Source organism: Aotus nancymaae, unplaced genomic scaffold (genome assembly GCF_030222135.1).
Source record: "Aotus nancymaae isolate 86718 unplaced genomic scaffold, 86718_ANA_hifiasm-v0.15.2.pri h1tg000018l, whole genome shotgun sequence".
NCBI lineage: Eukaryota > Metazoa > Chordata > Mammalia > Primates > Aotidae > Aotus > Aotus nancymaae.
In genome coordinates, this window is record NW_026988430.1 from 7,628,598 (window position 1) to 7,653,787 (window position 25,190).

Genomic DNA, 25,190 nt, shown 5'->3' on the forward strand with positions numbered 1-25,190 from the left:
GCCCAAGGCTGGATGGAGCACTGCTGGGGGCTCTCTGCTGGTGACCAGCTCCTGACCCCACCACACCAGTGAGCAGCGGCAGCTCGTCAGTGACGGCAGCGCAGAGCCCGGGCGCAGCTGCCTTGGGTTTCCAGAAATAGCTGTCGTCAAGCTGTCCCCCAATCTATTTCTATAGTTACCTCTGATCCCACAGCTCCCGCAGGCGCTGGGCTGCTGCCGGGGAGGAGGGAGGGAGGGAGGGAAGGAGGTGCCTTGCTGGCACAGAGGGGACATGGGCAGGCCTGGGCCAGGGGCTGTGCCCTCCTTGCCTACGCCTGTGCCAAGCTGCCCCCTCCCCAGCCAAACCATCAGAAGAGCCTCAGGCAGGGCTGGACCAAGGTGAGGGCTGGAGGACACCTGTGGCCCCTGCAGGGACCCTCTGCCCTGCCCACTGCCGTTCACCCCCGGACCTCACACTGGTCTGCCTGACTGGGAGCTGCAGGAGACAGGGCAGACATAAGGACAGCAGAGGTCCAAGCCCAGGCTCCAGCTCCAGGCCTGGCATCCAGCAGCGACCCCACTGTGGGTGCCGAGGGGGACAGGAGCCCCCTCTTGCACAACACGAAGCAGGAGGCCCCCTGCCCCTCACAGCCCAGCCACCGCCTCTGCCATCTGTCCCCTGGCACCGGCTCACCGCCACACCGGCGTGCTGGGGTCCTACCTGCCGGGGAGCTCAGACACCTGCAGGCCTATCTCTGGGGCCCTGGCAGGTGAGAGACAGACGGGCCATGGGAGGCCTGCGGGGGTCCCTGCTGGGTCAGCGTCTGGCCAGGTAATGGCTCATCTCTAATGAGCTCCTGGGCCATTGCTGCCATCCCCCAGCACACCGTGTGGCTGACGGCCTCAGGAGGCAGCTTATGCATTCCCCCGAGCCCTGGCCTGGCAGCCCTGAGCCCAAGGGTGACTCTCACTCCGGGCACAAGGCACTGCTGGGGAAACTAAGTCACTGGGGAGGTATGGAGGGGGGACAGTCAGGGAGGGATTCCTGGAGGAGGGGACACCTCACATGGGGTTTGGAAGGGGCATAAGTGGGAGGGTTCCGGGCAAAGGAACAGCGTGTAAGTGCAAACGCGCATGTGTGTGCACACACAGAGGAGGGGAACCAGGTGTGCTGGGAACCCTAAGCCTTCAGGGACGACCTGGGTGGGGGGATTGTTTGAGTTTGGGCTCATCCTGTGTCCCCAGTGGGGGTGCTCCATGGTGGGGGAGCCTGGGTGCACACAGTCTGGGGCCTCAGGAACACACTGCCTGACTTCAGGCAGAGGGGCCAGGCCAGAAGGCAGGCAGGAGGTGTCCCTGGGAACTGCCTGGCCTGGACGTGGGGTGGGGGCGGGGTGGGTCCAGCCAGACCCACAACCCACCTTCTAGCTTCTGCTGTCTCCAACCCCAGCTGCTACAGTCCCAGCGCTGAGGGCAGGGAGCCAGGAGGAAAATCTTGCTCCTGACATTCACTGTTTACTCCTTTGGGGTCCTCTAGTCCACATGGGCCTGCCGGGGTCCTACATGCTGGGGAGCTCAGACACCTGCAGGCCCATCTCTGAGGCCCTGGCAGGTGAGAGACAGATGGGCTACGGGAGGCCTGCAGGGGTCCCTGCCGGGTCAGCGTCTGGCCAGGTGAGGGCTCATCTCTAATGAGCTCCTGGGCCATTGCTGCCATCCCCCAGCACAGGGGTCCGCAAACTACAGCCTACGGGCCAAGAACACCTGTTACATTTTTAAACAGTTAAAAGCAAAGGATCAAAAGAATGTTTCATGACACATGAAAATGAATTGAAATCGAGGCCCCGGTGTCTGAAAGTGGAGCTGGGCTGCCGCCGAGCACGTGAATCCGTTTTCCTGCGTCTGCGGCTATTCTGCGCAGCGGGAGCGGAGCTGAGCGGCTGTGACCTGCCTGCGGCCCTGGAGCCTCCGCACTCCAGCCCTCCTAGAGAAGCCGGCCACCCCGTTCTGGGGTGTTCTTTCTGTTACCATAGATAAGACGCTTCTGAGAAAGGGAGACCCAGGGCGCCCTAGGCCACCGCAAATGATGTTCGTCCCACGCTCTTCCTTTCACTCTCTGCAGGGGCCCCGGCCCCCGAGGCCTCAACAGCGGCCAGCAGGGCAAAGGGGTGGCGAGCCAGGTACTCACAGGATGGCCCAGCCCAGGTAGTTGGCTGTGCTTCCCCAGTACATGGGGTTGTCCAGGACGCTGAAGGGGAACACAGTCACTCTCGCCTCCTTGAGGATCCCGAAGTAATCACCTGTGGATGAGGGAAGGCAGGGTCCCTGGGCTATCGACAGCCCTGGCCACGCCATCACTGAGGGAGGCCCCAGAGCGGGCTGTGGCGGACCTACAGGTGAGACAGGGCCCTGCCTTCCAGGAGACTCCAGGGGTTCAACAGTGGGCAGTCAGAGGGACCCAACCGGCACATGGACAGCAGAGTGGGGGGCCAGGGACTGAGGGGCTGAGCGCCACCCCCACCCCACTCCTCCTCTTCTTGCACGCTCTGGCCCAGCCACGCTGGCCTTCCTCTTCTTCTTGGCTCTGCACATGCTGTTCCCTCCCTTGCAATGCCTTTCCCTGCTCTCCGAAGACAGCTCCTTTCCTCCCCGGGCCCTTCTCCCTCTGCTCATGTGGCCTCTTTACCTTCCTCCTCCTGTCCTACCTCCTGCTACTCCTCGCTCTGGTGAGTTCCTCGCCCTCTGGGGGCCTCAGCTGGTTGCAAAGGGCTGCTCTGCTCCACGCCCCAGGCTATGTGGCTCTGGCACCAGGGCCTGGCCATGGCACGCCTCCCGTCACTCTGGCAGGTCAGCCCTGGTAATATTGTTTTCCTACCCAGCTGCCCAGAGGAGCTAGACCCAGTGGAGAGAGGGTGGCTATCGGACAGCCAGTTCCAGACAAGCCAGCCATGCACCCGTCAGCCGCACGGCCACAAGGCGTCCCCTGGCAGGGCTGCTCTGAGCCATAAGGTGGCACTGGGATCACAGTCACAGTGTCTGTCCCAGGCCCACACAGGACAGTCCCACTGGACAGAGTAACCGCTCCATAAAGGGTGCGGCTTCGTCCCTCCCAGCCTTCTGTCCCCAGAAACCTCTCATCTGTCTCTCCTCCAGGAGGACAATGGAGCTCCATCCGAGGCAGGAAGTGGGGCAGCTGCCCGACAATGGGCAGCACAGGCAGGGGGGTCTAGGAGCTGCGTCACCATCTGGGGACACGAGGCAGGGCCCAGGACCACTGGAAAGTTCTTTCTTCCCGGGAAGCAGGAAGTGGGGCAGCGGGGTGTGGGTGGATGGCACAGAAACCCAATTCCGGCTGAGTCACAGTGGGAAGTGACCACCTTTGCCTACATGCCGCGCTGCTGGCCCCGGGGTTTCTAGGCCATGTCTGCTGGCAGGGCCGCCGGGAGGCTGTGGCCACTGGTGTCTGTGGACTCCTTCCCTCCCTCTGACTGTCCAGGGGCCCCCCAGCTGGTTCTTACACTGCCGAGGGGCTCTGCCCACCACCCTGGCTCTCCCTACGCTGCCTGTAGCCTTCCCTGCCCAGATCCACCGGAGCCCTGGCCGCTCCCTGCCGCTGCTCTCCCACAGGACCTGACTGCACAGCTCGGAGCCACCTCCCTGTGTGGCTCTCTCCGCCCTCCACAGCTCCTCCTGAGCCCCACCTCTGATCCCAGCTCCATTAGTCCAACCTCTTCCTTGCTGGGACCCCCTCTATGGCTCCCACCTCTCTGGGGATGGAGCCTCAGCCCCTTGCATGGTCTTTGGGGCCTCGGCTCACCCTCCAGCCCTGTCCTGACCCACAGCGCCTGTGTGGCCAGTCCAGCTGCCCCCCTCTCTCCAGCCACCCGCCACTCTGCCCTCAACCTCCTTTTCCATGCACCAAGGCCTTTTCCTCTTCCCTACCTGCCTGCACCTGCCCCTGCCTGGCAGATCCAGATGCCCCGGGCTGCCGCCCCCTGCCTGGACCAAACTCCCTCTAGCTCCTGCCTGAGCAGAAAGCATTGAACCACCTGGAGGTGACCCCCACAGTCCCACTGAGGCCTGGCCATGGGCAATCCAGAATGGTGCACCCACAGACACCACTTCCTCCCTTGGGGGACCCTGCTGCTGGGTGCAGACTCCTGGAGAGCTTCAAGCACCTGTGACAGCCCACGGTGCCCTCGGGGCTGGACCAAAGAAGCTGCAGCCGGCATCTAGGGATGAAGATGGCAGGCAGGCCCGGGAGCTCCGCTGGTCCCATGAGGCCATGAGGCCACTGAAGCCGAATGACCTGCCGAGCTCCAGCACAGGCCAGGGCTGATGGAGAGGAAGACGTGGGCCCCCCCACCCTGGCAGACCGGGGGCACCGTGGCTAGCTGGGCCAACTCCCTGCTCGCTGGGAGGGGCTCCCTTCGGACAGGGCTGCCTCCTTCTCTCCTTCCCGGTTCTGAAGGCCCCCTCTTGTCCCCCACCCCTGCCCCCCCAGCTTTCCCATGGCTGCTTTTCTTTCCCAGCTTCCAAGGAGCTGGAAGTTGCTGTCATCATGAGGGTCAGTGGGTGTCTGGCCAGGCCAGCACTGGGCTCACAGCATGAAAGCACCTCAGCCACAGGCAGACGGGAACGGGGAAAGGATAATGTCCCTCCACCCCTCACCCCTCCCCATACCTACGCCAGCCCTGCATGCTGCCAAACACGGCACAAACCGCAATCCTGCCTGGCCTGAGGCCACATGTGCTGGGAGCTGCCCAAGGCAGAGCCGGAGATGCCGTGGAGGTGGCCAGCTCACCACCACCACCTTAGCCTTCTGTGCCACGGGGCCTGAGGGCCTTCGGCAAGGGGGAGCTGGGGCTGGTGCCGGACTCAAGGAGTCCGGCACCAGCCCGGGCCGCAGAACGGGTGTTTAGTGCATCCTCATTAGCTGGAGAGAAGAGCAGGAGCTGTCCTGACTCCCAGGAGGCAGCCACTCAGCAGCCTGGGCTGAGAGGAGCTGCTGGAGACCAGCCTCCCGTGCTAACCACGGAGGAGGGAGGATGCCCCGATGGAGTGGGGTCCCTAGCACTCCCACCGATGTCACGGACAGCAGGGTGGCAGCCACCTGACCCTGCTCCTCCCTGGGACTCCAGCGGGCCTGCTCAGGGTCACCCCAGCCTCTTACCTAGGAAGGTTCCAGTGAACCCCAGTGCAAAGAAGCTGGAGAGCACGAGCACGATGCCCACTCCCAGGAGCGTGAGGCCCAGGCAGTGGGCCGCGGGCGTGTCCAGGCTCTCCATCTTGGGCCGGCTCAGCATGGCCTGCGTGAAGCTGCGGGCAGGGGACGGAGAGGGAGGATATCAGGCCAGGGACGATGTCACGGCCCAGGAGGAGGCTGACCTCACCTTCTCGCCCCCTCCCCAGGGACCCTCAGAGAGTAGCCAGCCCAGGGCTGCCAGGCCAGGCAGGCACCGGAGTGAGTGGAGCAGACAGCAGGTGGGGCCTGGTCCACCTGGAAGGGAGGTGACAGGAACAGGGAGGGGCCCAGGACTGCCAGATTTTTTTTATTTTTTCAAGAGAAGCCAGAAATCCTGACTCATATGTGAAATATCCTAATTTTTAGAAATAGACAATTCGTGAACTCCACTTTAGACCTGCACGTGGGCAGGCTGGGTGCAGCCCAAAGGCCGCCAGCTGCCAATGCTCATCCTGCCCCGTGAGCAGCTCACACCATGGAGGAAAGCAAGGCTGAGACAGACGCAGGTGCCAGGCTGCAGCGCAGCCCTAGGCGTCCCATTCCCCAACAGACTCAGTGCCCCGAGGCCTGGAGCGTGCTCTGTGCTGTGGATTCAGCTTCCACAGCCCCTGCAGGCCTGGCCACATCCTGGGTGGGTTGACTTGTATTTAGAGGCACGTTGGGGGCCATTGATATCCTCCTCCACACTGGAACTCCCCCACTAGGCTTCCTTTGGAGCCAAAACACCGAAGGCCTTGTTAAAAGGTAGTGGGGGCTGGGTGCAGTGGCTCACGCCTGTAATCCCAACACTTTGGGAGGCCAAGGTGGGCAGATCACTTGAGGTCAGGAGTTTGAGACCAGCCTGACCAACATGGTGAAACCCCATCTCTACTAAAAATACAAAAATTAGCTGGGCATGATGGCGGGTGCCTGGAATCTCAGCTACTCAGGAGGCTGGGGCAGGAGAATCGCTTGAACCTGGGAGGCAGAGGTTGCAGTGAGCTGAGATCACACCACTGCACTCCAGCCTGGGCAATGGAGTGAGACTCAGTCTCATAGAAAAAAAAAAGGCAGTGGGGTGACCAACAGGGAGTGACTATGATAGCAGTGGGTCTAAAGGCTCAGGTCCTCCAGTTGGCTCCAGTGAACTGCAGGCCTGGTGCAGGCAGGGCACAGGGCACAGGGGCTGGGCACGTGGTGATGCACCAGGCCTTCGGTCCACTGGCACCAACTGGAGGACCTGAGCCTCCAGACCGGCTGCTATCATAGTCATCCCATTTTGGTCATCACAAGGGAGTGGGCGCTGGTGGGAAGGCAGCCCCGGGTGCCAGATGAGAAGCACTTTTACAGGAAAGGGTGTGTGTGGGAGCACAGATACGTGTGACCCAATGTGCACTTCCCATGCTCGCCATAATCACAACACAGAAGAGATATGGAGCTCTGCTGCCTCACACAGGGCAACGCCTGACACCCAGTCTGCAGACGGCATCTCACAGCAGGGGCAGCTCACCACCCACCCACCCGCCCATCCTTCCATCCATCAGTCTATCCTCTGTGCACCCACACTTCCATCCGTCTGTCCATCTATCCATCCATCAGTGAATGGAACCATCCGTCCATCCGCCATGAAGTATCTTTGTTTGCCAGGCTTTCAAGCAGATCAAAGCCCCATCTTTATCCACTCATTTGATCCATTGGTAAATTCAGATTGTTGCGAAACTCCTTATGCTGAGCTAAGGACATCCAGACAAGTCTTTATGCCTCCCTGGAACTCCTTCCTCCAGCTAACTGGGAGCTCTTGGGGAACAGAAGCTGCCCCTCCTTCCCTGAGTACCCCACCCCCCACTCCAGCATTTGGCCTGGGCTGCAGAACCAAGTTTAGTGCATATTCATCGACGGGAGAGAAGCAGCAGCTGCTCCTCCCTCCTCCTCCCATCTCCCAGAGCAGAGAAGGAGCCGGGGAGAAAGGGAGAATGGCCTCTGGACAAACCCACCAGGACCCAGCGGCAGAGGCAGGCACACTGACCTGTCAAACAGCGGCATTTGGGTGTCAGGGCACGCTGCCCACACCCCCAGCTCTCCACCCACCAGTGCCCTGCCCCGATCCTGCTGCTGCCGGGGCTCAGGGTCACCCTGCAGCTCCAGGCCAAGCCTCTGGGATTGGCTCAGGGTCACGGGCTGCCATGGAGTCAGATGGCTACATGCACACCCAGTGTAGTGCCATGAGCCAGGCACACCTCCCCTGCCTGGCACCCTCCACTCTCCTGCCTGCAGACAGTGGAGTGGGAGGGAAAGGAAGGGTCCCCGCTCTGCTCAGGAGCATGGCTCCTCTGCAGGCATCTGGCTCCTTGGCTGCCACTGCAGTGGGGACCAGAAAACAGACAGGGGAGAGCATTCCAGAAAGAGGAAACAGCAAGTTGGTGTGCCTTAGAGTCTGGGGCAGGGCGTGGAGCAGGGAAGGCTTGAAGGAGCCTGCCAGGTGCAGGCCTCAGCCCGGCAGGGTTGGGAATGCACTCTGCCTGCTGTGGAAAATCCAGAACCAGGGAGTCCCGTCAGTGTGCTGCAATAGCGGGTGGGCGCTGAGGCCGGGCCCAAGGACGCTGGAGGGTCACTCTGGAGGGAGACCCTGTCGCTCTTACCCCCTCCTGCGGAGACCTAAGCCAGGGTCTGGGTCCATGCCCCATGCTCAGGGTTCCTCTGCCAGAATTCGTCTGCATCACACAAGCAGGCAGCAGATAAAAGGGAACCTCCTCCCTCTGGTGTGGCCAACCTGAAGCCCAACGTGTTCAGGGCCCAGGTTCCCTAGGGGCATGGCTCAGTAGGAAAATCAGATCTGTTTGGAAGCAGATTCCTGATGAAGGGCAGATCTGGGGCCAGGGAGCAGGTGGGAGAGGCCCCAGATCAGCCCCAGACCTGACGCCCAGCCCCCGAGCTGCTCCCCTGCCTGGGTCCCCAGTCCTGGGGCCTTTCCTTTCCCTTCTCTGAGATGACAGCCTGGGCTGGCTCCCGGCACAGTGCTCTGTGGGTCATTCGCTCAGTCAGCAGAGGAACTGGGCTGGGCTGCCTGCCTGCCGTCCTCATCAGGTGGCTCCTTTTACCCAAATACACTCATTCCAGATTCCAGATTCCAGGCTTACTGGAATTGCATGACCCCAATTAGGCGATTGACACTGTTCTAGCTCCTTCATTAAGCCAGGAAAGCACAGTCAGTCCATTCCACAGGGAAAATTAGTGGATGGATGAGTAGCTCTGTGACCACAAGCTCCCTAACAGAATGAGGTAATAGGACGCAATTTCTCCTGGAAGTATTCTGCACTGGGGGTGGGGGAGGGAGACTCATTCATTTGCCTTGGGTTCTATTTTTAAGACCTGGATTGAATCTTCGGTCATTAATGTGATTTGAGGCTGTCTGCACTCTGCTCCCATAAAATCCCGGAAACCCTGGGGTGGGGAGGAGGCATCGTTGCCCTCAGTGTCCCCACTCTGCCCCCAGCCGGCAGTCCTGGGCCACACACTAGGCCACAGGCCACTGGCACAGGGCCCCGCCCGGCACAGGCCTGTGTCGTTTCTATCTGCTGCCGACCAGAAACACTTCCCTGATTCTGGACATTCTGGGGCACCTCCCCAACACCGTCCATATCCAAGCGTGGCCTGCGTGCCGGGTACTCCACGTGCTTCACCCCAGGCTTGGAGTGACTCGCTGTTTCCACTCCGTCTCAGCTAAACCAGGCTAGCCATGAAATGAGTTGTCCGATGGGCTCATTTCTTTTCCAAGGCATATTAAAATAAGCAGGTAACTACTAAAACAAAAAATGTTCATCTATGCACTCCCTGAAATCATCAAGGGACTTGAATTTAGGGCTTCGACGCCGCACTAATTCTGAGCATTTGAATCACACGTCACCTTTCCAAAGTGTTTCCAAAACCCATCAATAGCTGAGGGATGGTCTGTCTTGGTTTACAAACAGGGAAACAGATGGTAGGCTCTCCCGCCTCATCACAACCTGGGAACAGTGGGGCAGGCTCAAGCCTCAAGGGCAGGCCAAGGCCAGCACTGTCTCCCAGGGCCCCTTGCACCTGGGAATCCTGGCTGACACCCACTCTCCCAGACTTCCTGGCGGTGTGTGCTTTGGGGACGAGTAGGGTGCCTCTCCCTGCCTTCCCAGCTGCAGCCCCTCAGCCACCGGCCTGGCCTGCTCTACCAGTGCCTGGAACCCACTCTTTTAGCCCCTCTCCCTCCTCCCTTCACAGCAGCTGGGCCCCCTTATGCCCAGGAAAGCCTACACTGGGTTCCCTGTCCTAACTGGGCCCTGAGACCCCGCCCCTACACCCTGTCTTACTGTCCCGTTGCCCGAATGGACCCCGCCCCCACCACTGCCCCAGGCACCTGCTCTCAGGGAATCACTCTGGTGAGGGGATTTCACAAATGGAATTCAGGTCCTAATCAGTTGGCCTTGAGTTAATCAAAAGGGAGGTGACCCGGGGTAGGCCTTTCCCAAAGGGTCTAGAAGCCAGAGAGACCCGAAGCCAAAGCCGCAGAGCTGCCTGCTGAGCTGCGGGGAGGCCGCCAGGAGCTGAGCCTCAAAGACCTGCGTCCTGCCCGAGACCCGAAAGCATGGAGGACCCGGCCTTGGGTGAGCTCACACCGGGCAGGCACCTGGATTCCAGCCTGGGGAGTCCCTGAGCAAAGACCCCGCCCCCATCCAGCCTCTTGGCCACAGAAACTGTCATGTAATAAGTTTGTATAGTTTGAGCCGCTAAGTTTGTGGGAATTTGTTACACAGCAGTAGGAAATGAATACGCTTTGCTTCCCAGTCCGCAGACTCTAAAATTTTGCTCTTTAAAAATCCTGGCCTGTTCTGCCAAGACGGGAGGAGTCACTTTTTTCTGCCACGGGACGCTGCACACGTCCAGCCCTCCATCTCTCCATCGGAAGCAAACTGTCCCATCGGCTCCATGCCCTCCCTCCTTCATGCAGTCACTCGACCTGGAGCAGGTCCGGCCAGGCACTGGGATGCAGCAGTGACCAGGACATGTGGCCACCGGGACAGAGGGCCATGTGTGCCAGCCTCATCCAGGGCCACAGTGCCCGAGGGCCTGGCCTCAGAACCATCAGGGAGTTTTTGAAAACAGACTTCCCTTGGGGAGATGGGCCCTGGGGTAAGTCCAGCATCCCATGGGGTCGCACCTGCCCCATGGCCTCTAGTGCACAGAACACTGAGGTGTGTCCCCACCTGCCCTGCCGCTGCTGCCCAGCCTGTGAGTGGGGGTCGCCCTCTCCTGAGACTCACAGGCCCCACCCGGCTCACTCCTCCAGGCCTCAGTCACAACGCTTCTTCAGCCAGGACCCTGCCTACACCCCACCCACCCAGACCACCTTCCAGGGACCACCCTGCCCCTCCAGGTGCCTCCCAGCCCAGCATGGGAGCACCACCAAGTCGAGGAAGATTCCTGATTGACGGCCGCACTCCGAGGCCAGGATGCAGCTTCTCAGCCTGGCTGTGCCTGTCACACGGGAGTGGAGGGAAAGCTGGGAGCTGCCATCTGTAAGAAACTGACTTCCTCCAGCTACCCTAGGAGGATGCCCAGGGCCTGGGTTCCCAGAATAAACCAGACAACGCTTTGCTGCTGTCTACTCGCCTGGAGCTGGGCTGTGGGTGGGCCTGTCCCCCGGTCTCCTAGGTACACACAGCGCCGGGCTGGGGCCTGGAGGAGGAAGGATGGCCCCTGCCACTGCCCTCTACTCTCTGCCTTGAAAAGGGGTAGATGACAGGGGCAGACCTCCAGGGTCAGGTAGATCACAGGCTGGGCTGCTGGACCAGCAGGGAGGTGATGGGAAGCACTCAAGGAAGCTCGACGTTTCTAGCGCAAGATGGGATTTGGCAGGAAGTGAGAACTCAGCAAAGGCTCAGAGCAACTCCCAGGGGCACGGCTGGCAGGAGGGGCTTGGTGGAGGCAGCTGCCTTGTGGCACTGGCCACTATTTCTGGGCAGTCACCTGGCCTGGCCTAGCTGTCCCTGGAGCCGTGAGGGCTGTGGGCTCCATCCCACTCCTCCTGCTTTGTGTGGCCTTGATGGCAGCCCCGGCATGATCTGGGGAGTGGGGGTGGGGGAATCACTCAGCATGCCAGCCCTGGGCTGAGTCTCAACCCTCTCCAGCCCTCTGCCTGTCCTCAGCCTCGCTGTTCCTGTGGCGGGCTCCGAGCACCAAGCAGTTCAGTCCGCCAGCACCAGCCCCCTCCCTCCCAGCTGGCGGGGAGTGCGGAGGCCTGGGGTCTGGAAGGCGCAGGCTCCCACGGTCCTGCCGATGCAGCCAGAGCCCCATCCCAGGTAAGGAGGGACACTCTGCCAGTGGCCCAAGAGACAGCAGGCGTGGGAGAGAGGCCTATCTCCCATCCCCTGACAGCCCATGCCCATGAACACAGCCTGGGTGGTGCCAGTGCCTGACAGGTTCCTCTGGCCTAAATGAATGGAGTCTTTTCTCCCCAAGCCGTCACAGAGCTGGAGGCTGCCTGTTCTCCCACCCTTGCTTGTCTGGGCTCCCTGAGCTGTAAAGCCTCAGGCCAACCATTGCTTCTTGCCAAGCCTCGCTTCATCCATCTGCACAATGGGACTATTCTCCACCCAGAGTCTACAAATATGAACATACTCCCCAGGGCCGGAGAGCTGAGGAGCTTGTCAGCACGCAGGCTATGCAGACCCACAGCCCTGAGGCAGGGACACGGGCCAAGCCCCTTGCCCTCTGAGGGGTGAAAAGGCCTCTCTGGGGAAGCCTCGTCACATAATTCAACCCAGGGCAGGTGCTAGGGGACACACCCCTCTGAGGACCACAACCCTGGGATACCCATCCAGGCCTACAGACAAAGGGTCAAGAAGCAAAGGCCAGGAGCCAGGGATCCTGTGCGGATGGCTGAGCTCAGGAGGACCCTGACCACGCTGCTCATCCACAGGAAGGCCAAGCCCACGATGATGATGGGAAGGCAGCAAGTGTGCCTGGCCACGGAGGGGGAAGGCCTGGGCCACCCTCAGTGAGTGTGTGAGGGGCCTGGCCAGCAGCTGGGCCTGCCCCAGCTCCGCACGTGCCGGCATGGAGCATCTGCTGGCCCCTTCCTGTGTGCACCTAGTGCCTGCAGGCCAGGCTGGTCCGGGGGAGATGAGGCCAAGGGCAGCGGGGAGAGCAAGGCTGCACGTGCCCCGTCCAAAGGAGCGGAGCTGCGCCTCGGCCCCAATGAGTGCTCCACGTGGGGTGTGGCCAGTCACACACAGGTTTTCTGGTCTGTCCCAAAAAGTCAAAACTGGCGCAGTTAGTTTCTCATTTTTTCAAGAACCATGTGGTCCACGTTTAGCCCAAGATCTGCCATGTGCAATGATTCTCAGGGCACTGTGGGAGGTGAGACCAGAGAACCAGAGATGAGGTCAGCTGCCCGGCACAGCCCGCATCCCCAGGTCACCTGCAGCCATCACATTCCATGCAGGAGGGCCATGTCCAGCCTGGTGTCTGGGCAGACAAATTTCCTCCCAAGTGCAGTGGGCTGTGCCTCATCATCTACTTCCAGTTCCTCTGTTTTGACCACTTCATTTGACGGCAGGAAGGTGCCTGCCCCAAGTCCAGAGATGGGCAAAGAGGCTTACTTTTTTTTTTTTAATTTGAGATGGAGTCTCGCCCTGTCGCCCAGCCTGGAGTGCAGTGGTGCAATCTCAGCTCACTGCAACCTCCGCTTCCCGGGTTCAAGTAATTCTCCTGCCTCAGCCTCCCAGGTAGCTGGGAATACAGGCACACACCACCATGCCCATCTAATTTTTGTATTTTTAATACAGACAGGATTTCACCATGTTGGCCAGGGTGGTCTCAAACTTCTGACTTCAGGTGATCCGCCCACCTTGGCCTCCCAAAGTGCTAGGATTACAGGTGTAAGCCACCAAGCCCAGCCTCAAAGAAGCTTTCAAGTCTAACCTGGAGAGACAGTCAGGCCTGACCCCAGAGGGCTCCCAACCCGGCGTCTGCCTTCTGACCCAGCACTTCCTGTAGGGGACTCCTAAAACAGCTTTGGCTGCACAGCAGAGGTCGGGATGTGACCTTGGGACCATCCAGGCATTGTCCCTTGTCCCCCATCACATCCCCCCATTCCTGAGGTCACTGGAGCTCCTCGGCTGGCTGGAGTCTAAATGGCCGAGAGGTGTAAGGTGGCTTGCTGTTCCAGGTGGCTTTGAGAGCTGACCCCTGCATGCTCAGACTCAAGGCTCCCGCATGGTGAGAGACGACGGACCACCAACAGCGGCCCTCCCGCTAGCCTAGGGGTTGGGCTCCCCAGGGAGAGGGCTGTGCTTACCAGTGTGAGCGCAGGAAGTTCAGGAGCAGGATGGTGATGCTCAGGGAGTAGCAGGCCAGGTAGGGGGACCCGAAGGCCCTGCTCAGCTTGCGGGTCTTGTGTTCCCATCGTGCAACCTAAACCGTGGGCAGAGAACAAGAGAGAGATGTTTGCTGGGGAGACTCCAGGGCGGGGGTGGGGAGAACACGCCCCTCTCTGCATTCCCGAGGAAGGAAAATTACACGGAAGCAACCACCACGTGCACCTCAGCCAAGAATGATCTGCCCTAGAGCAAGTTCCAGAGGGATTTTCACCCTTGCTCAGTTCATCTGGACAGACAACAAGGTCCTTCTGGAAACAACCATTCAACCAGACACAGCCATGAACCCACCAAGAGGCAGAAAGCGATGTCTGGCTGAGAACACCTATCCCTGGGCAGTCACATGGGCTCTGACCTCAGGCCCTGCCTGGAGCTGCCCAGTGCATCCTACCGTGGCCCCAGCAGAACTGCCAGAGGCGCCCAGGACTGCAGGCCCAGATTCCCGCTGGGGCCTCACAAAGTGTCCATCATGGGGGCAAAGCGAGGAAAAGAATACCCCTCACCCTCCTCCCTCTGCCCGAGTGCTCCTCCCAAGACACAGACTTTCCAACAGTGACTTTTAGCCTCAGAATCCTTTTGTTTTTTCAAACTAATCACATCTGGAATCTCAATATCTGGCCACCAACAGTGGAGAGAAGGGAGCTCTTCCTGCCTCTCTGCTGTCTCCACAGTCCCGAGCTGGTCACTGCCAGGGCCTGGCCCAGGACACTGAGGACTGAGCGGAAAGAAGGGAGGGTAGGGCAAGGAGGATGCAAAAGACAAGCGTGCAGCCTGGAGTCGGGGCTGGGCTCTAGTCATGTGAGCAAGCTACCTGCGGGCCCAGAACCGGCACCTGTGTGCACAGGAAGGGTCTCAGAGGCCTGCTCCCAGCGGAGATGCCATGCCACCACCTATCTCCACCCCAGCCCCAGCTATGACTGCTTCCTGCTCCACTTCCCAAAGGAACCTGCCTTTCCCGGCAGTTGCAGCAGGAGAGTGATTAGCGATCATTTGCCCCAAGGCCACTGACTCCCAGGAGGTGGCTCCCCAGTGAGTCCTCTGGCCAGTCCTGGGCCCTGTCCTCAGAGCTCCTTGGCAGTGGCAGGCTGGGGTGGGGGGGAGGAGGATGGGGGGACGCCAAAGTTTACAGGAAGGAGAGGTGAGGGAGGTAGCTCCTGGGCCGTCCCCTCAATCAGCTGTTGGCACTGCTACGAATTCTCCCAGAAGGTAAGCAGGCCCTAGTCCAGCTCTCAGCAGGTGGCCGCTGCTGACTTCGGAAAGCTCAAAGGGAAGAAGAAATGAGCGCTGCAGGGGAGGGTGGGCTGGGGCTGCAGTGACCTTGCTGGGAATGCCTGGGGTGGGGTGGGGGCAGAAGAGAAGCAGCCTCCAGAGAGCACCACGGGCCCAGGACCACCGCCTGCTTTGTTTGTTTTGTTTCGTGCCAGTTTCGAGATAAAACTCAAAGTAGTTTTTAGTTGGGCAACCATCATCTGAACATTTCACCACCGCAGTAGAAGCCCCGCCCCCGTCGGCAGCCCCTCCCCTTTCCCCTCGGCCGGCCCCTCGCAACCACACACCGCTTTCTGTTTCTATGGATTCGCCTGTTCTGGACGTTTCATATAAACGGAATAACATGCCACATGGTTTTTTGTGTCTGGCTGCTTTAACTTTGTGTAACGTTCTCAAGGTTCGTCCGTGCCACGGTGCGTAATTCCCTCTTACGGCTGAATGCGACTCCAGTATATAAAGATTCTGTCCCCCTGATCAGCAGCTGCTGGACACCTGCGTTGCTTTGGCGGCACTGTCCGCAGTGGCCACAGCCAAAGCCAAGCAGCACTCGGGCACTTGCTGGGAACACTCGTGCCCAGGTGTTTTGTGGACACGCGTTTCCATTGCTCTTAGGTATACACCTAGGAGTGGAGTTGTTGGGTCATAGGGTAAACTATTTTCATCTATTGAAGAACTGCAAAACTGTTTTTCCACAGTGGCTGCCCCATTTTCCAGCCCCGTGAGCAATGCATGAAGATTCCAGTTTCTCCACATCCTCCCCAATGCCAGTCATTTTCCGACAGTTGTAGCCTTCAGGGTGGGGGACACTGGGCGCGGTGGCTCACACCTATAATCCCAGCACTTTGGGAGAATGAGCTCAGGAGCTCAAGACCAGCCTGCGAGACATAGTTGAGACCCTGTCTCTCTAAAAAAAGAATTAAATTAGCCAGAGGATTGCCTGAGCTCAGAAGGTCGAGGCTACAGTGAGCCAAGATCGCGCACCACTGAACCCCAGCCTGGAAAACAGAGAAAGACCCTATCTCAAAAAAAAAAAAAAAAAAAAATTGTAGTCAAGTGGCTTTGGTTTGCATTTCCCTAATGATAAATGCCTACCCGGGCGAGGTGGCTCTTGCCTGTAATCCCAACACTTTGGGAGGCTGAGGCGGGTGGATCACCTGAGGTCAGAAGATAGAGACCAGCCTGACCAACATGGTGAAACACCATCTCTACTAAAAATGCAAAAATTAGCCAGGCATGGTGTGGGAGCTTGTAGTCCCAGCTACTCAGGAGACTGAGGCAGAAGAATCGGTTGAACCTGGGAGGCCGGGCATGGTGGTGCGTGCCTGTAGTCCCAGCTACTAGGGAGGCTGTGGCAGGAGAATCCCTTGAATCTGGAGGCAGAGGTTGCAGTGAGCTGAGATCTCGCCACTGCACTCCAGCCTGGGCAACAGCAAGACTCCATATCAAAAAACCAATGAACAAACAAAACAACCATGTTTTGGTGTAAGTTGTCCCATGGGACTGCTTTTCATCCTGAAACAGTCATGTGCTGTTGACCTGGAACCCTAATACGCACCCAGGCCCTGGGTGTGTGTTTGCAGCCCGGTCTCTCCCACACCCTGGCAACGAGTCCCCAGCTCTGCTCTGGAACACACAGGTCTCCTTCCCAAATGCTGACTCCTTTTCTTTTCTTTTTTTGCAAATCTCACCCACAGCCTCTACCTTAGGGCAGAAGAGACAGGCCCAAGGCAAGTGGAGCGGGAAGAAAACAGGGGTGGGGTCGAGGCCCAGGGACACCATCCTGGCCTCGACGCTCGCCAACACTTCACGCTTGGCACTTCACAGGCAAATCACTCAGCTGCCCGATACGTCAACTGAGTCAGCTGCAAAGTACGAAAAACAGGATGTACAGTACCCCCACCCGATCCCCCTGCCAGTGTGGTGGGAGGGGCAGAGCAGGCGAGGGATGAACGGCTCTGGCCCTGGTATGTGGCCCGGGGCACGTGAGAGCTCCCATCTCTCCCTCTGTCCACAGCTCAGAGCAGGGACTACATCTGATTTCCTTCTGGGTCCCATTCAGTGGGAACCGCCTCTGCCCATGCCCATGGTGCCCGTCCAGCCTGAGGTGGCAGCTCCAGCCTCCGTCTCCACGCCAGGACCCAGGCTTCCTCCCTGCCCTTTCCTGGGCTCTATTCTTGGCATCCTTGGACTCAGAGGTTGTAGCTGGCAGCCCAAGATGTGTTCTGGTCAAACTCACAGCATGTTTAAACTATTTGGATCAACAATGAAACACTCGGCGTTTTTCACACAAAAGCCAAGGCTTCCACTCACGGTGAAAAGTCTTGAAAATGAGCACAGCCTCCAGCCCAGCTATGCAGTGAGCATCCAAGGAGCGGGACTCCTTTCTGGGGACAAGACCCTTTTCTGGAGACTTCCTATTTTCCTCTCAAATTTCCTACGTGTCCTTGAAGTGAGGCTGCAGAGGGCAGAGTTTTTTAATCCCCTTTTGAAGTGAGACGAGGCTCCTTCCAAGTCACTGAAGGACTGATGGGCACGCCCAGCAGGGCAGCTCACTGCTCCCAGAGCTGGGGTCTGCTCTCAAGCACCAGCTACTCAACTTGCACCTGGGGCAGGTGATTTCCCCTCTCTCTGTTTCCTGATCTGTAAAATGGATCTAATAATACTCTCTACTGCCTCACAGAGTTGCCGTGCGGATTAAGTGAATTCCTGCCCATGAAATACCTGGAGCAATATCTACGCCACGGCGTGGATGGCGGTGCTGCTGTTTGTTTTGTTTTGAAGTGGGCAAAGGGTAGGAGAGGCATCAGGCCGCGCTATTGGCCCGACGGGCCCCGGCAAAGCTGATGAGGAAAGTCTGTTGTGAAGCAACGTCCCCAGGGAAAAGACAGGCAGACAGACCCCTGCCACACTGGGCTTGCCAGCCGCCCGGCCTCTCCCTCTGCAGCCGGCCCTCTACTGACTCTCAGAAGTTCCTCCTTTCCCACCTCGTCCTTCCCTGGCTAAATCTGCCTACCACCCGGCTGCAGTGGCAGGTCCCATCTGGATTCCACAGCCAGGACTCCCACCGGGTCCAGGGCTCCCAGCCTGGGCACCTGGGGGTCTAGAATGCCCCAAGCAAAGGGCTAGTGCTTCGCATTGGTAACGAATGCTGGGGAGGAGCCGGCGTTTCCATGAGCTTTGCAAAGGGCCCACGGAACCACTGAAGGAGCGCGTCCCTTTCGTTCAGAGGACATGGGCCGTGCACCAGCACAGAGGGGCTCCTGCGATCCAAGCTTCCCTCTGCCTTCCTGTTTTTGCCTCCCGAACCCCCCGCACCCCGCTCCTACAGCTGGACTCACCCCTCCACCGGCCTGACTGGCCCCCTTTCCAGTCCCAGGAGCCTCGGCCAGTGCCTTCTCACTCCTGAACTCCTGCCTCGCAGCCCTGGTGAGACGTGGCCGCGGCCTAACAGTTCACACTGCAGCCGCCTCTGCCTGTACCATGCTGAATCCCGGAGGGGCTGCCACCGAGGAGGCGCTCAACAAGCCTGGGTCTGCATGGAATGATCAGCGCACCAAGGCCTTCTCTCCTCTCCTCTTTCCCTCACCCTGCAGGGAGCCAGAAAGGGAGGGGGCCACTAGCTGGGCTCCATGAAGAGAGGAGGGGCCCTAAGGCTCCCAGGGTATTCTGTAGGTGACATACAGGCGTCTGAGTGAGAGGTCCCGGGGGCAGCAGGCAGCCTGCCCATGACTCCTGGCTCTCCCTCATCCCACCCTGGCCCTCCAGAAACACAGGTTCCAATGAGAGGTCAGGGACCTCAGAGGCAGCAGAGCCTAGCCCTCCACCAGCCTTCCAAACAAACTCAGATTCGGAATCTCTCAGGCCCACTGGAGTTGACAAGGATGGCTGAGGCTGCCAAGGCCACCAGGTACCCTCTAGGCCAGCCCCAATGGCCCAGGCCCAGCAGCATGAGGACAGCCCATCAAGGCATTTCCTCCCCAGCCCCAGATCAAGGTCACTGTGCTACTGTCACGTAAGTCCCCTGCGCATGCCAAGTGCTGTCCACACGGCACATCCCAAGTGCTGTCCACACGGCACATCCCAACAGGGCCTGGACCCCTCTCCCTTCTCACCAGGGCTCATGATGAACAGGGTGCATGTGTGAAAGTTCAGCAGAGCCCAGCACAGGACCCAGCCACTGCCAGCTAGGCAGGCCCTGGACCAGCGAGCCAGTGTGTATATGAGCAGGCGGCTCTCCCTGGCCACACCGTGTCAGCCCCCTCTGTCCTGCACATGCCAGGCCCAGCCAGCCCAGTGACCTGGATCACACCTGCCCTTCCCAACACCCAGCTCCACCCTGCCCTGCCGGGTGTGCACAGCCCTGGCTCCTTTCAGATCTGCCCCAATCTGGCCAGTGCCACTGAGCCTGGGCTAGGCCCTCTCCAGGACACAGGACCAGCAGCAGCTCAGGCCAGCATCCAAACCGCCCCACAGCACATGGCTCAAGTGCCTTTCCATGTGACACAGCCTGCCCGCGGCCTCCAACAGTCATTGCCTGCCCGCTCCACCAGCTAGTCGAGTGAATCAATCACTCTCCAAGGTACACCTGAGCTCTCGCCCTGCGGTGGATGCCCTTTTCACTGCAGTGCCGGAGAGCAGGTCTCAGCGCCAGCTGCCCGCTCCCAGACAACCCGCACTCGAGGCCCCAGCAAAGCGGCGTGACCCAGCTTCGCACCTGACGGGTCATGGCACAACGGAGAACGCTCGCCTCCTCCAGCCTCAGTGCTCACGCTCAACCTCTTCACTCCACTTTGCTCTCAGCCCCTCCATTACAACAGCCCACGTAGCACAGAAGAAAGAGCGATAGCAACACAGGCTCTGAGTTCAAATTCTAGCTTCAGCACTTCCTACAGCATCCTGTAAAGATGGAACCCACCCATGTCCACTGGTGGGGCGGGGGCGGGGTGGGGGCTGAACGAACTGTGCTACAGCCTCACCTGGGGAAGGGCTCCTTGGAGAAGGGAAGGAGGAAGATTTCGATCTATTGCTACGGTGTGAGCTCCAGGATACATTTATTAACTAAAAAAGCAGGTGCAGAAGAAAGTGCGCCCAACCTGTTGTGTGAGAAAATGAATTGGAGTTAGAGGGAGAGACACACACAGCACTTGCTTACGTTTTCAAAAAGTAAAAGGGGAAGGACAAACCCAAAACTGATCAAAAGTATGACCTACAGGTGACGAGGGAGACATGCCAGACATTTACAAACGTCCTTTGTTGACTATGGAACCAAGTAAATGTTTTGCATAATTAAGAACAAAGGAACTACTAAAAATCCAAAAACTCAATCAATGAAACTGGTAAAAACACAGATAAGTTTCGTTGGCCTGGCACGGTGGCTCACGCCTGTAATCTCAGCACTTTGGGAGGCTGAGGTAGGCAGATCCTCTGAGGTCAGGAGTTCGAGACCAGCCTGGCCAACATGGAGAAACCCTGTCTCTACTAAAAATACAAAAAAATTAGCCAGGTGTGGTGGCAGTTGCCTGTAATCCCAGCTACTGGGGAGGCTGAGGCAAGAGAATCGCTTGAACCCAGGAGTCAGAGGTTGCAGTGAGCCAAGATCTTGCCACTGCACTCCAGCCTAGGAGAAAAGTTTCAAGTGATTTTGAAGCATAGTATTTTGACTAATCCTCCCTCCTACAGCACAGCCTGAGGACAAAAGAACCAGAAAGATTCTAGACCGCATGGAGTAAATCTATTGTTGGTGAGAAAATATGTAATAATACAGATACTATTATTTTGATCATATACACATTAATTATGTTACTATATTTAGGATCCAAGCTTCCTTTAAGAGAAAAGTGATACCAAAATGAAATTAAAAGGTTGAACAACAACGTTTGAAATAGAAATATTGGTATGAACTCATGATTTATTTCTATTTCTAAAAAATTCATTTTTCCTACAGAGGCCTGGAACAGTGAGTACCCTAGCATTCAAAATGTGGTCCCCAAATATCATTCTCCGCTAAAAGTAACCAGAGCTCCTTGGTTAAAAGGCTAATTCCAGTCTACTCTGGGAACAGAAGATGTTGAACCTGAGAATGAAAGCTATGAAAGACACGGTGGAAATACCGGAAGAACACTAAGAAGCACTCGACGGGCCCCCAGCTGGCTAAAGACGGACATGCTGAGGTTGCTAAGACACTAACGCATTATTCTGAATTTTTTTTTTATTTTTCATGAGACAGGGTCTCAGTCTCTTACTGACTTTATTCACGGACAACAATCACCATCCACAAATATATGGATATGAAAATACAAAAAACTTAGAATAGTCAAGACAACTTTGAAATAAAAAAACAGGCTGGGCATAGTGGCTCTGAGCCACCTGTAATCCCAGCACTTTGGGAGGCTGAGGTGGGTGGATCACCTGAGGTTGGGAGTTCGAGACCAGCCTGACCAACATGGAGAAATCCCATTTCTACTAAAAATACAAAATTAGCTGGGTGTGGTGGTGCACGCCTGTAATCCAAGCTACTCAGGAGGCTGAGGCAGGAGAATCGCTTGAACTTGGGAGGTGGAGGTTGCAGTGAGCTGAGATCGCGCCATTGCACTCCAACCTAGGCAACAAGAGCAAAACTCCATCTTAAAAAAAAAAGAACAAAGTGGAACTAACACACCAGATTTTGAAATGTCTGACAAGGTACTAAGGCAATTCAGTAGAGAAAGGACAGCCTTTCCACAGATGGCACTGGAGCATCTGGCTATCATATGAAAAAAAAAAACAACAACTTCAATCCATAACTCAGATCAAATATAAAAATTGAATTCAAGATGGACTACAAATAGAAATATAAAACCTAAATCTACATATAAATATATCAATCTAAATATATAAAACCTTCTAAAATTTTTAGAAGAAAATAGACTAGAGAGAATCTTATGATCTTGGATTACATGACGATTTCTTAGGCACAATATGAAAAGCATGATTCATAAAAGAAAACGTGATAACTTGAAATTCACCAAACTTTTAAAACTTCTCTTTGGCCGGGCATAGTGGCTCACGCCTGTAATCCAAGCACTTTGGAGGCCAAGGCGGGCGGGTCACCTGAGGTCAGGAGTTCAAGACCAGCCTGACCAACATGGTGAAACCCCGTCTTAAAAAAAAAAGAAGGCCGGGTGCGGTGGCTCACGCCTATAATCCCAGCACTTTGGGAGGCCGAGGTGGATGGATCACAAGGTCAAGAGATGGAGACCATCCTGGTCAACAAGGTGAAACCTGTCTCTACTAAAAATACAAAAATTAGCTGGGCATGGTGGCGTGCGCCTGTAGTCCCAGCTGCTCAGGAGGCTGAGGCAGGAGAATTACTTGAACCCAGGAGGCGGAGGTTGCGGTGAGCCGAGATCGCGCCATTGCACTCCAGCCTGGGTGACAAGAGCGAAACTCCGTCTCAAAAAAAAAAAAAAAAAAGAGAGAGAGACAAAATAAATAAAAAAAAACTTCTCTTCAAAAGACATTCTTGATAGAATGAAAAGATCAGCCACAGACTGGCAGAAAATATCAGCAAAGCCATACTTCTTGAGGGCCTTACATCCAAAATATATACAGAACTCTCAAAACTTGACAGTAAGAAAACAAAAAAACTCAATTTTTTTCAATGAGCAGAAAAACCCAGAGCTAACGTCATGCTTAATGGTGAAAGACTGGATGCTTTCCCCGTAAAATCAGCAACCAGAAAATGAAAGGACATTTACTTTTACCACTGCAACTCAACTTTGTACTAGAGGTTTCAGCCAGGGCAATTGGGCAAGAAAATGAAATGAAGGCATTCACATTGGAAAGAGATATGTAAAACTAACTATCCACAGATGATATAATCTCATACATTAGAAGTCCTAAGAATCCACTAAAAAAAATTCAAGCTAATAAATGAATTCAGCAAGGCTACAAGATATGATTGCATTTCTATACACTTGCAATAAAAGGTCTGAAGGTAGAAATCAAGAAAACAATTCCACTTACTAGAGCATTTAAAGGAGTAAAATACTTAGGAATAAATATAACCAAAGTACAAAACTTACTCTCTGAAAATGAAACATTATTCAAAGAAATAAAAGATCTAAATACATGGACAGACATCCCATGTTCATGAACCACAGACTGGTTAAGATGGCAATACTCTCTAAACTGATCTAGAGATTCGATGCAATCACAATCAGAATCTCAGCTGGCTTCTTTGTAAAACTGACAAGCTGATTCTAACATCCATATGGATATTTAAGGGTCACAAAATATCTAAAACAATCTTTAAAAAAAAATGGGGTGAGCTGAGATCACGCCACTGCACCCCAGCCTGGGTGACAGAGCGAGATCCCGTCTCAAAAAACAAAAAAACAAAAACCAATTTGGAGGACTCATACTTTCTGATTTCAAACTTATCACAATGCAACAGTAATCACGACAGCGTGGCACCAATACAGAGACAGACATAGACCAATGGAATAGCATGGAGAGCCCGGAAATAAACTTTCACCTCCACAGCAAGTGATTTCCAACAAGGCTGCCAGAACAAATGAATGCAGAAAGAATAGTCTTTTCAGCAGATAGCCCCAGGACAACAGGATATTCACATGCAAAAGAATGAAGGTGGACTCTTAGCCTCACATATGCAAAAACTAACTCAAAATGGATGAAAGATCTAAATCTAAGAGCTAAAACTATAAAACTCTTAGAAGAAAACATAGGTGTAAATCTTCATGACCTTGGATTTGGCAATGGTTTCTCAGATATGACATTAAAAATACAAGCAAAAAAAGAAAAAAATGAATTGGTTTTATCAAATGTTTAGACTTTTATACTTCAAAGGACTCTATCATGAAAATACAAAGAAAACCCACAGAATGGGTGAACATATTCGTAAATCATTTATCTGATAAAGGATTGTATCTAGAATATATAAAGAATTCTTACAAAAAGGCTAAAGGGTTGGAGAGAATGCTCGCTCCTTGCTGGTCAGAATGGAGGATGGCGTGCTCACTTCTGAAGGCAGTTTGGCAGTCTCTCTCTTTTTTTTCTTTTGAGATGGAGTCTTGCTCTGTTGCCCAGGCTGGAATGCAGTGCCATGATCTTGGCTCATTGAAACGTCTGTCTTGGGTTCAAGCAATTCTGCATCAGCCTCCCAAGTAGCTGGGATTACGGGCACGCACCACCGTGCCTGGCTAATTTTTGCATTTTTAGTGGAGACAGGTTTCACCATGTTGGCCAGGCTGATCTCGAACTCCTGACCTCAGGTGATCCGCCTGCCTTGGTCTCCCAAAGTGCTGGGATTACAGGTATGAGCCACTGCGCCCGGCCCAATCTGGCAGTCTCTTAAAGCATTAAGCACACATTTACCACCACGTGACCCAGCCATTCCACTCCTAGTATTTACTTAAGAAAGATGAAAGCAGCTGTCAATGCAGACTTGAACATGGATGTTTACAGTAGCTTTACTTGTTACAGTCAAAAACTGGAGACAACCCAAATGTCCATCAACTAGTGAATGAATAAACAAACTACAGTAAATGGATACAATGGAATAGTACTCAGCACTGAAAAAGAACTACCAGTCCATGCAACAGCATCTATCACCCACGAAATAACTATTCTGAGTGAAAGGAGCCAGACAAAAATAGGGTATACTGTATGATTCCTTTTTTTTTTTTTTTTGAGATGGAGTCTTGCTCTGTCGCCCAGGCTGGAGTGCAGTGGCACAATCTCGGCTCACTGCAACCTCCATTTCCTGGGTTCAAGCAATTATCCTGTCTCAGCCTCCTGAGTAGCTGGGACTACAGGCACGTGCCACCATGCCCAGCTAATTTTTTGTGTGTTTTTAGTAGAGACAGGATTTCACCATATTGGTCAGGCTGGTCTCGAACTCCTGACCTCAGATGATCCACCTGCCTCGGCCTCCCAAAGTGCTGGGATTACAGGCGTGAGCCACTGTGCCCGGCCATGATTCCATATTTATAAAATTCCTGAAAATGCAAACTAATGTCCAGTGACAGAAAACAGATCAGCAGCAGCCTGGGTTAGGAAGGACAAGAGGGGCTGGGGGGATCTCAAAGGTAGGAATGGATATGTCAACAATCTTCATTAAGCACGTGCCTCCTGGCTGTAGACACACTTCAAAACTCAAATTGTAGGTGGGGCACAGCGGCTCTCGCCTGTAGTCCCAGCACTTTGGGACTTTGGGAGGCCAAGGCGGGAGGAATGCTTGAACCCAGGAGTTTAGGACAAGCTTAGGCTAAATGGTAAGACCCCATCTCTAAAAAATAAAAACATTAGCC

The 25,190-nt window shown here is 55.8% G+C and overlaps 1 protein-coding gene across 8 annotated transcripts in view; it reads right to left on the reverse strand.

Annotated features, from left to right (window-relative positions):
• PEMT (phosphatidylethanolamine N-methyltransferase) overlaps positions 1–25,190 on the reverse strand; it is a 77,923-nt gene that overhangs the window by 1,659 nt on the left and 51,074 nt on the right. For all 8 annotated transcript variants that reach the window (XM_012436983.2, XM_012436985.2, XM_012436987.2 and 5 more), the window contains 3 exons: positions 13,533–13,648; positions 5,153–5,298; positions 2,168–2,279 (listed from right to left, as the gene is read on the reverse strand). In XM_012436983.2, the coding sequence (XP_012292406.1) occupies positions 2,168–2,279; positions 5,153–5,298; positions 13,533–13,648 (374 nt within the window). The remainder of the gene's footprint in view (positions 1–2,167; positions 2,280–5,152; positions 5,299–13,532; positions 13,649–25,190) is intronic.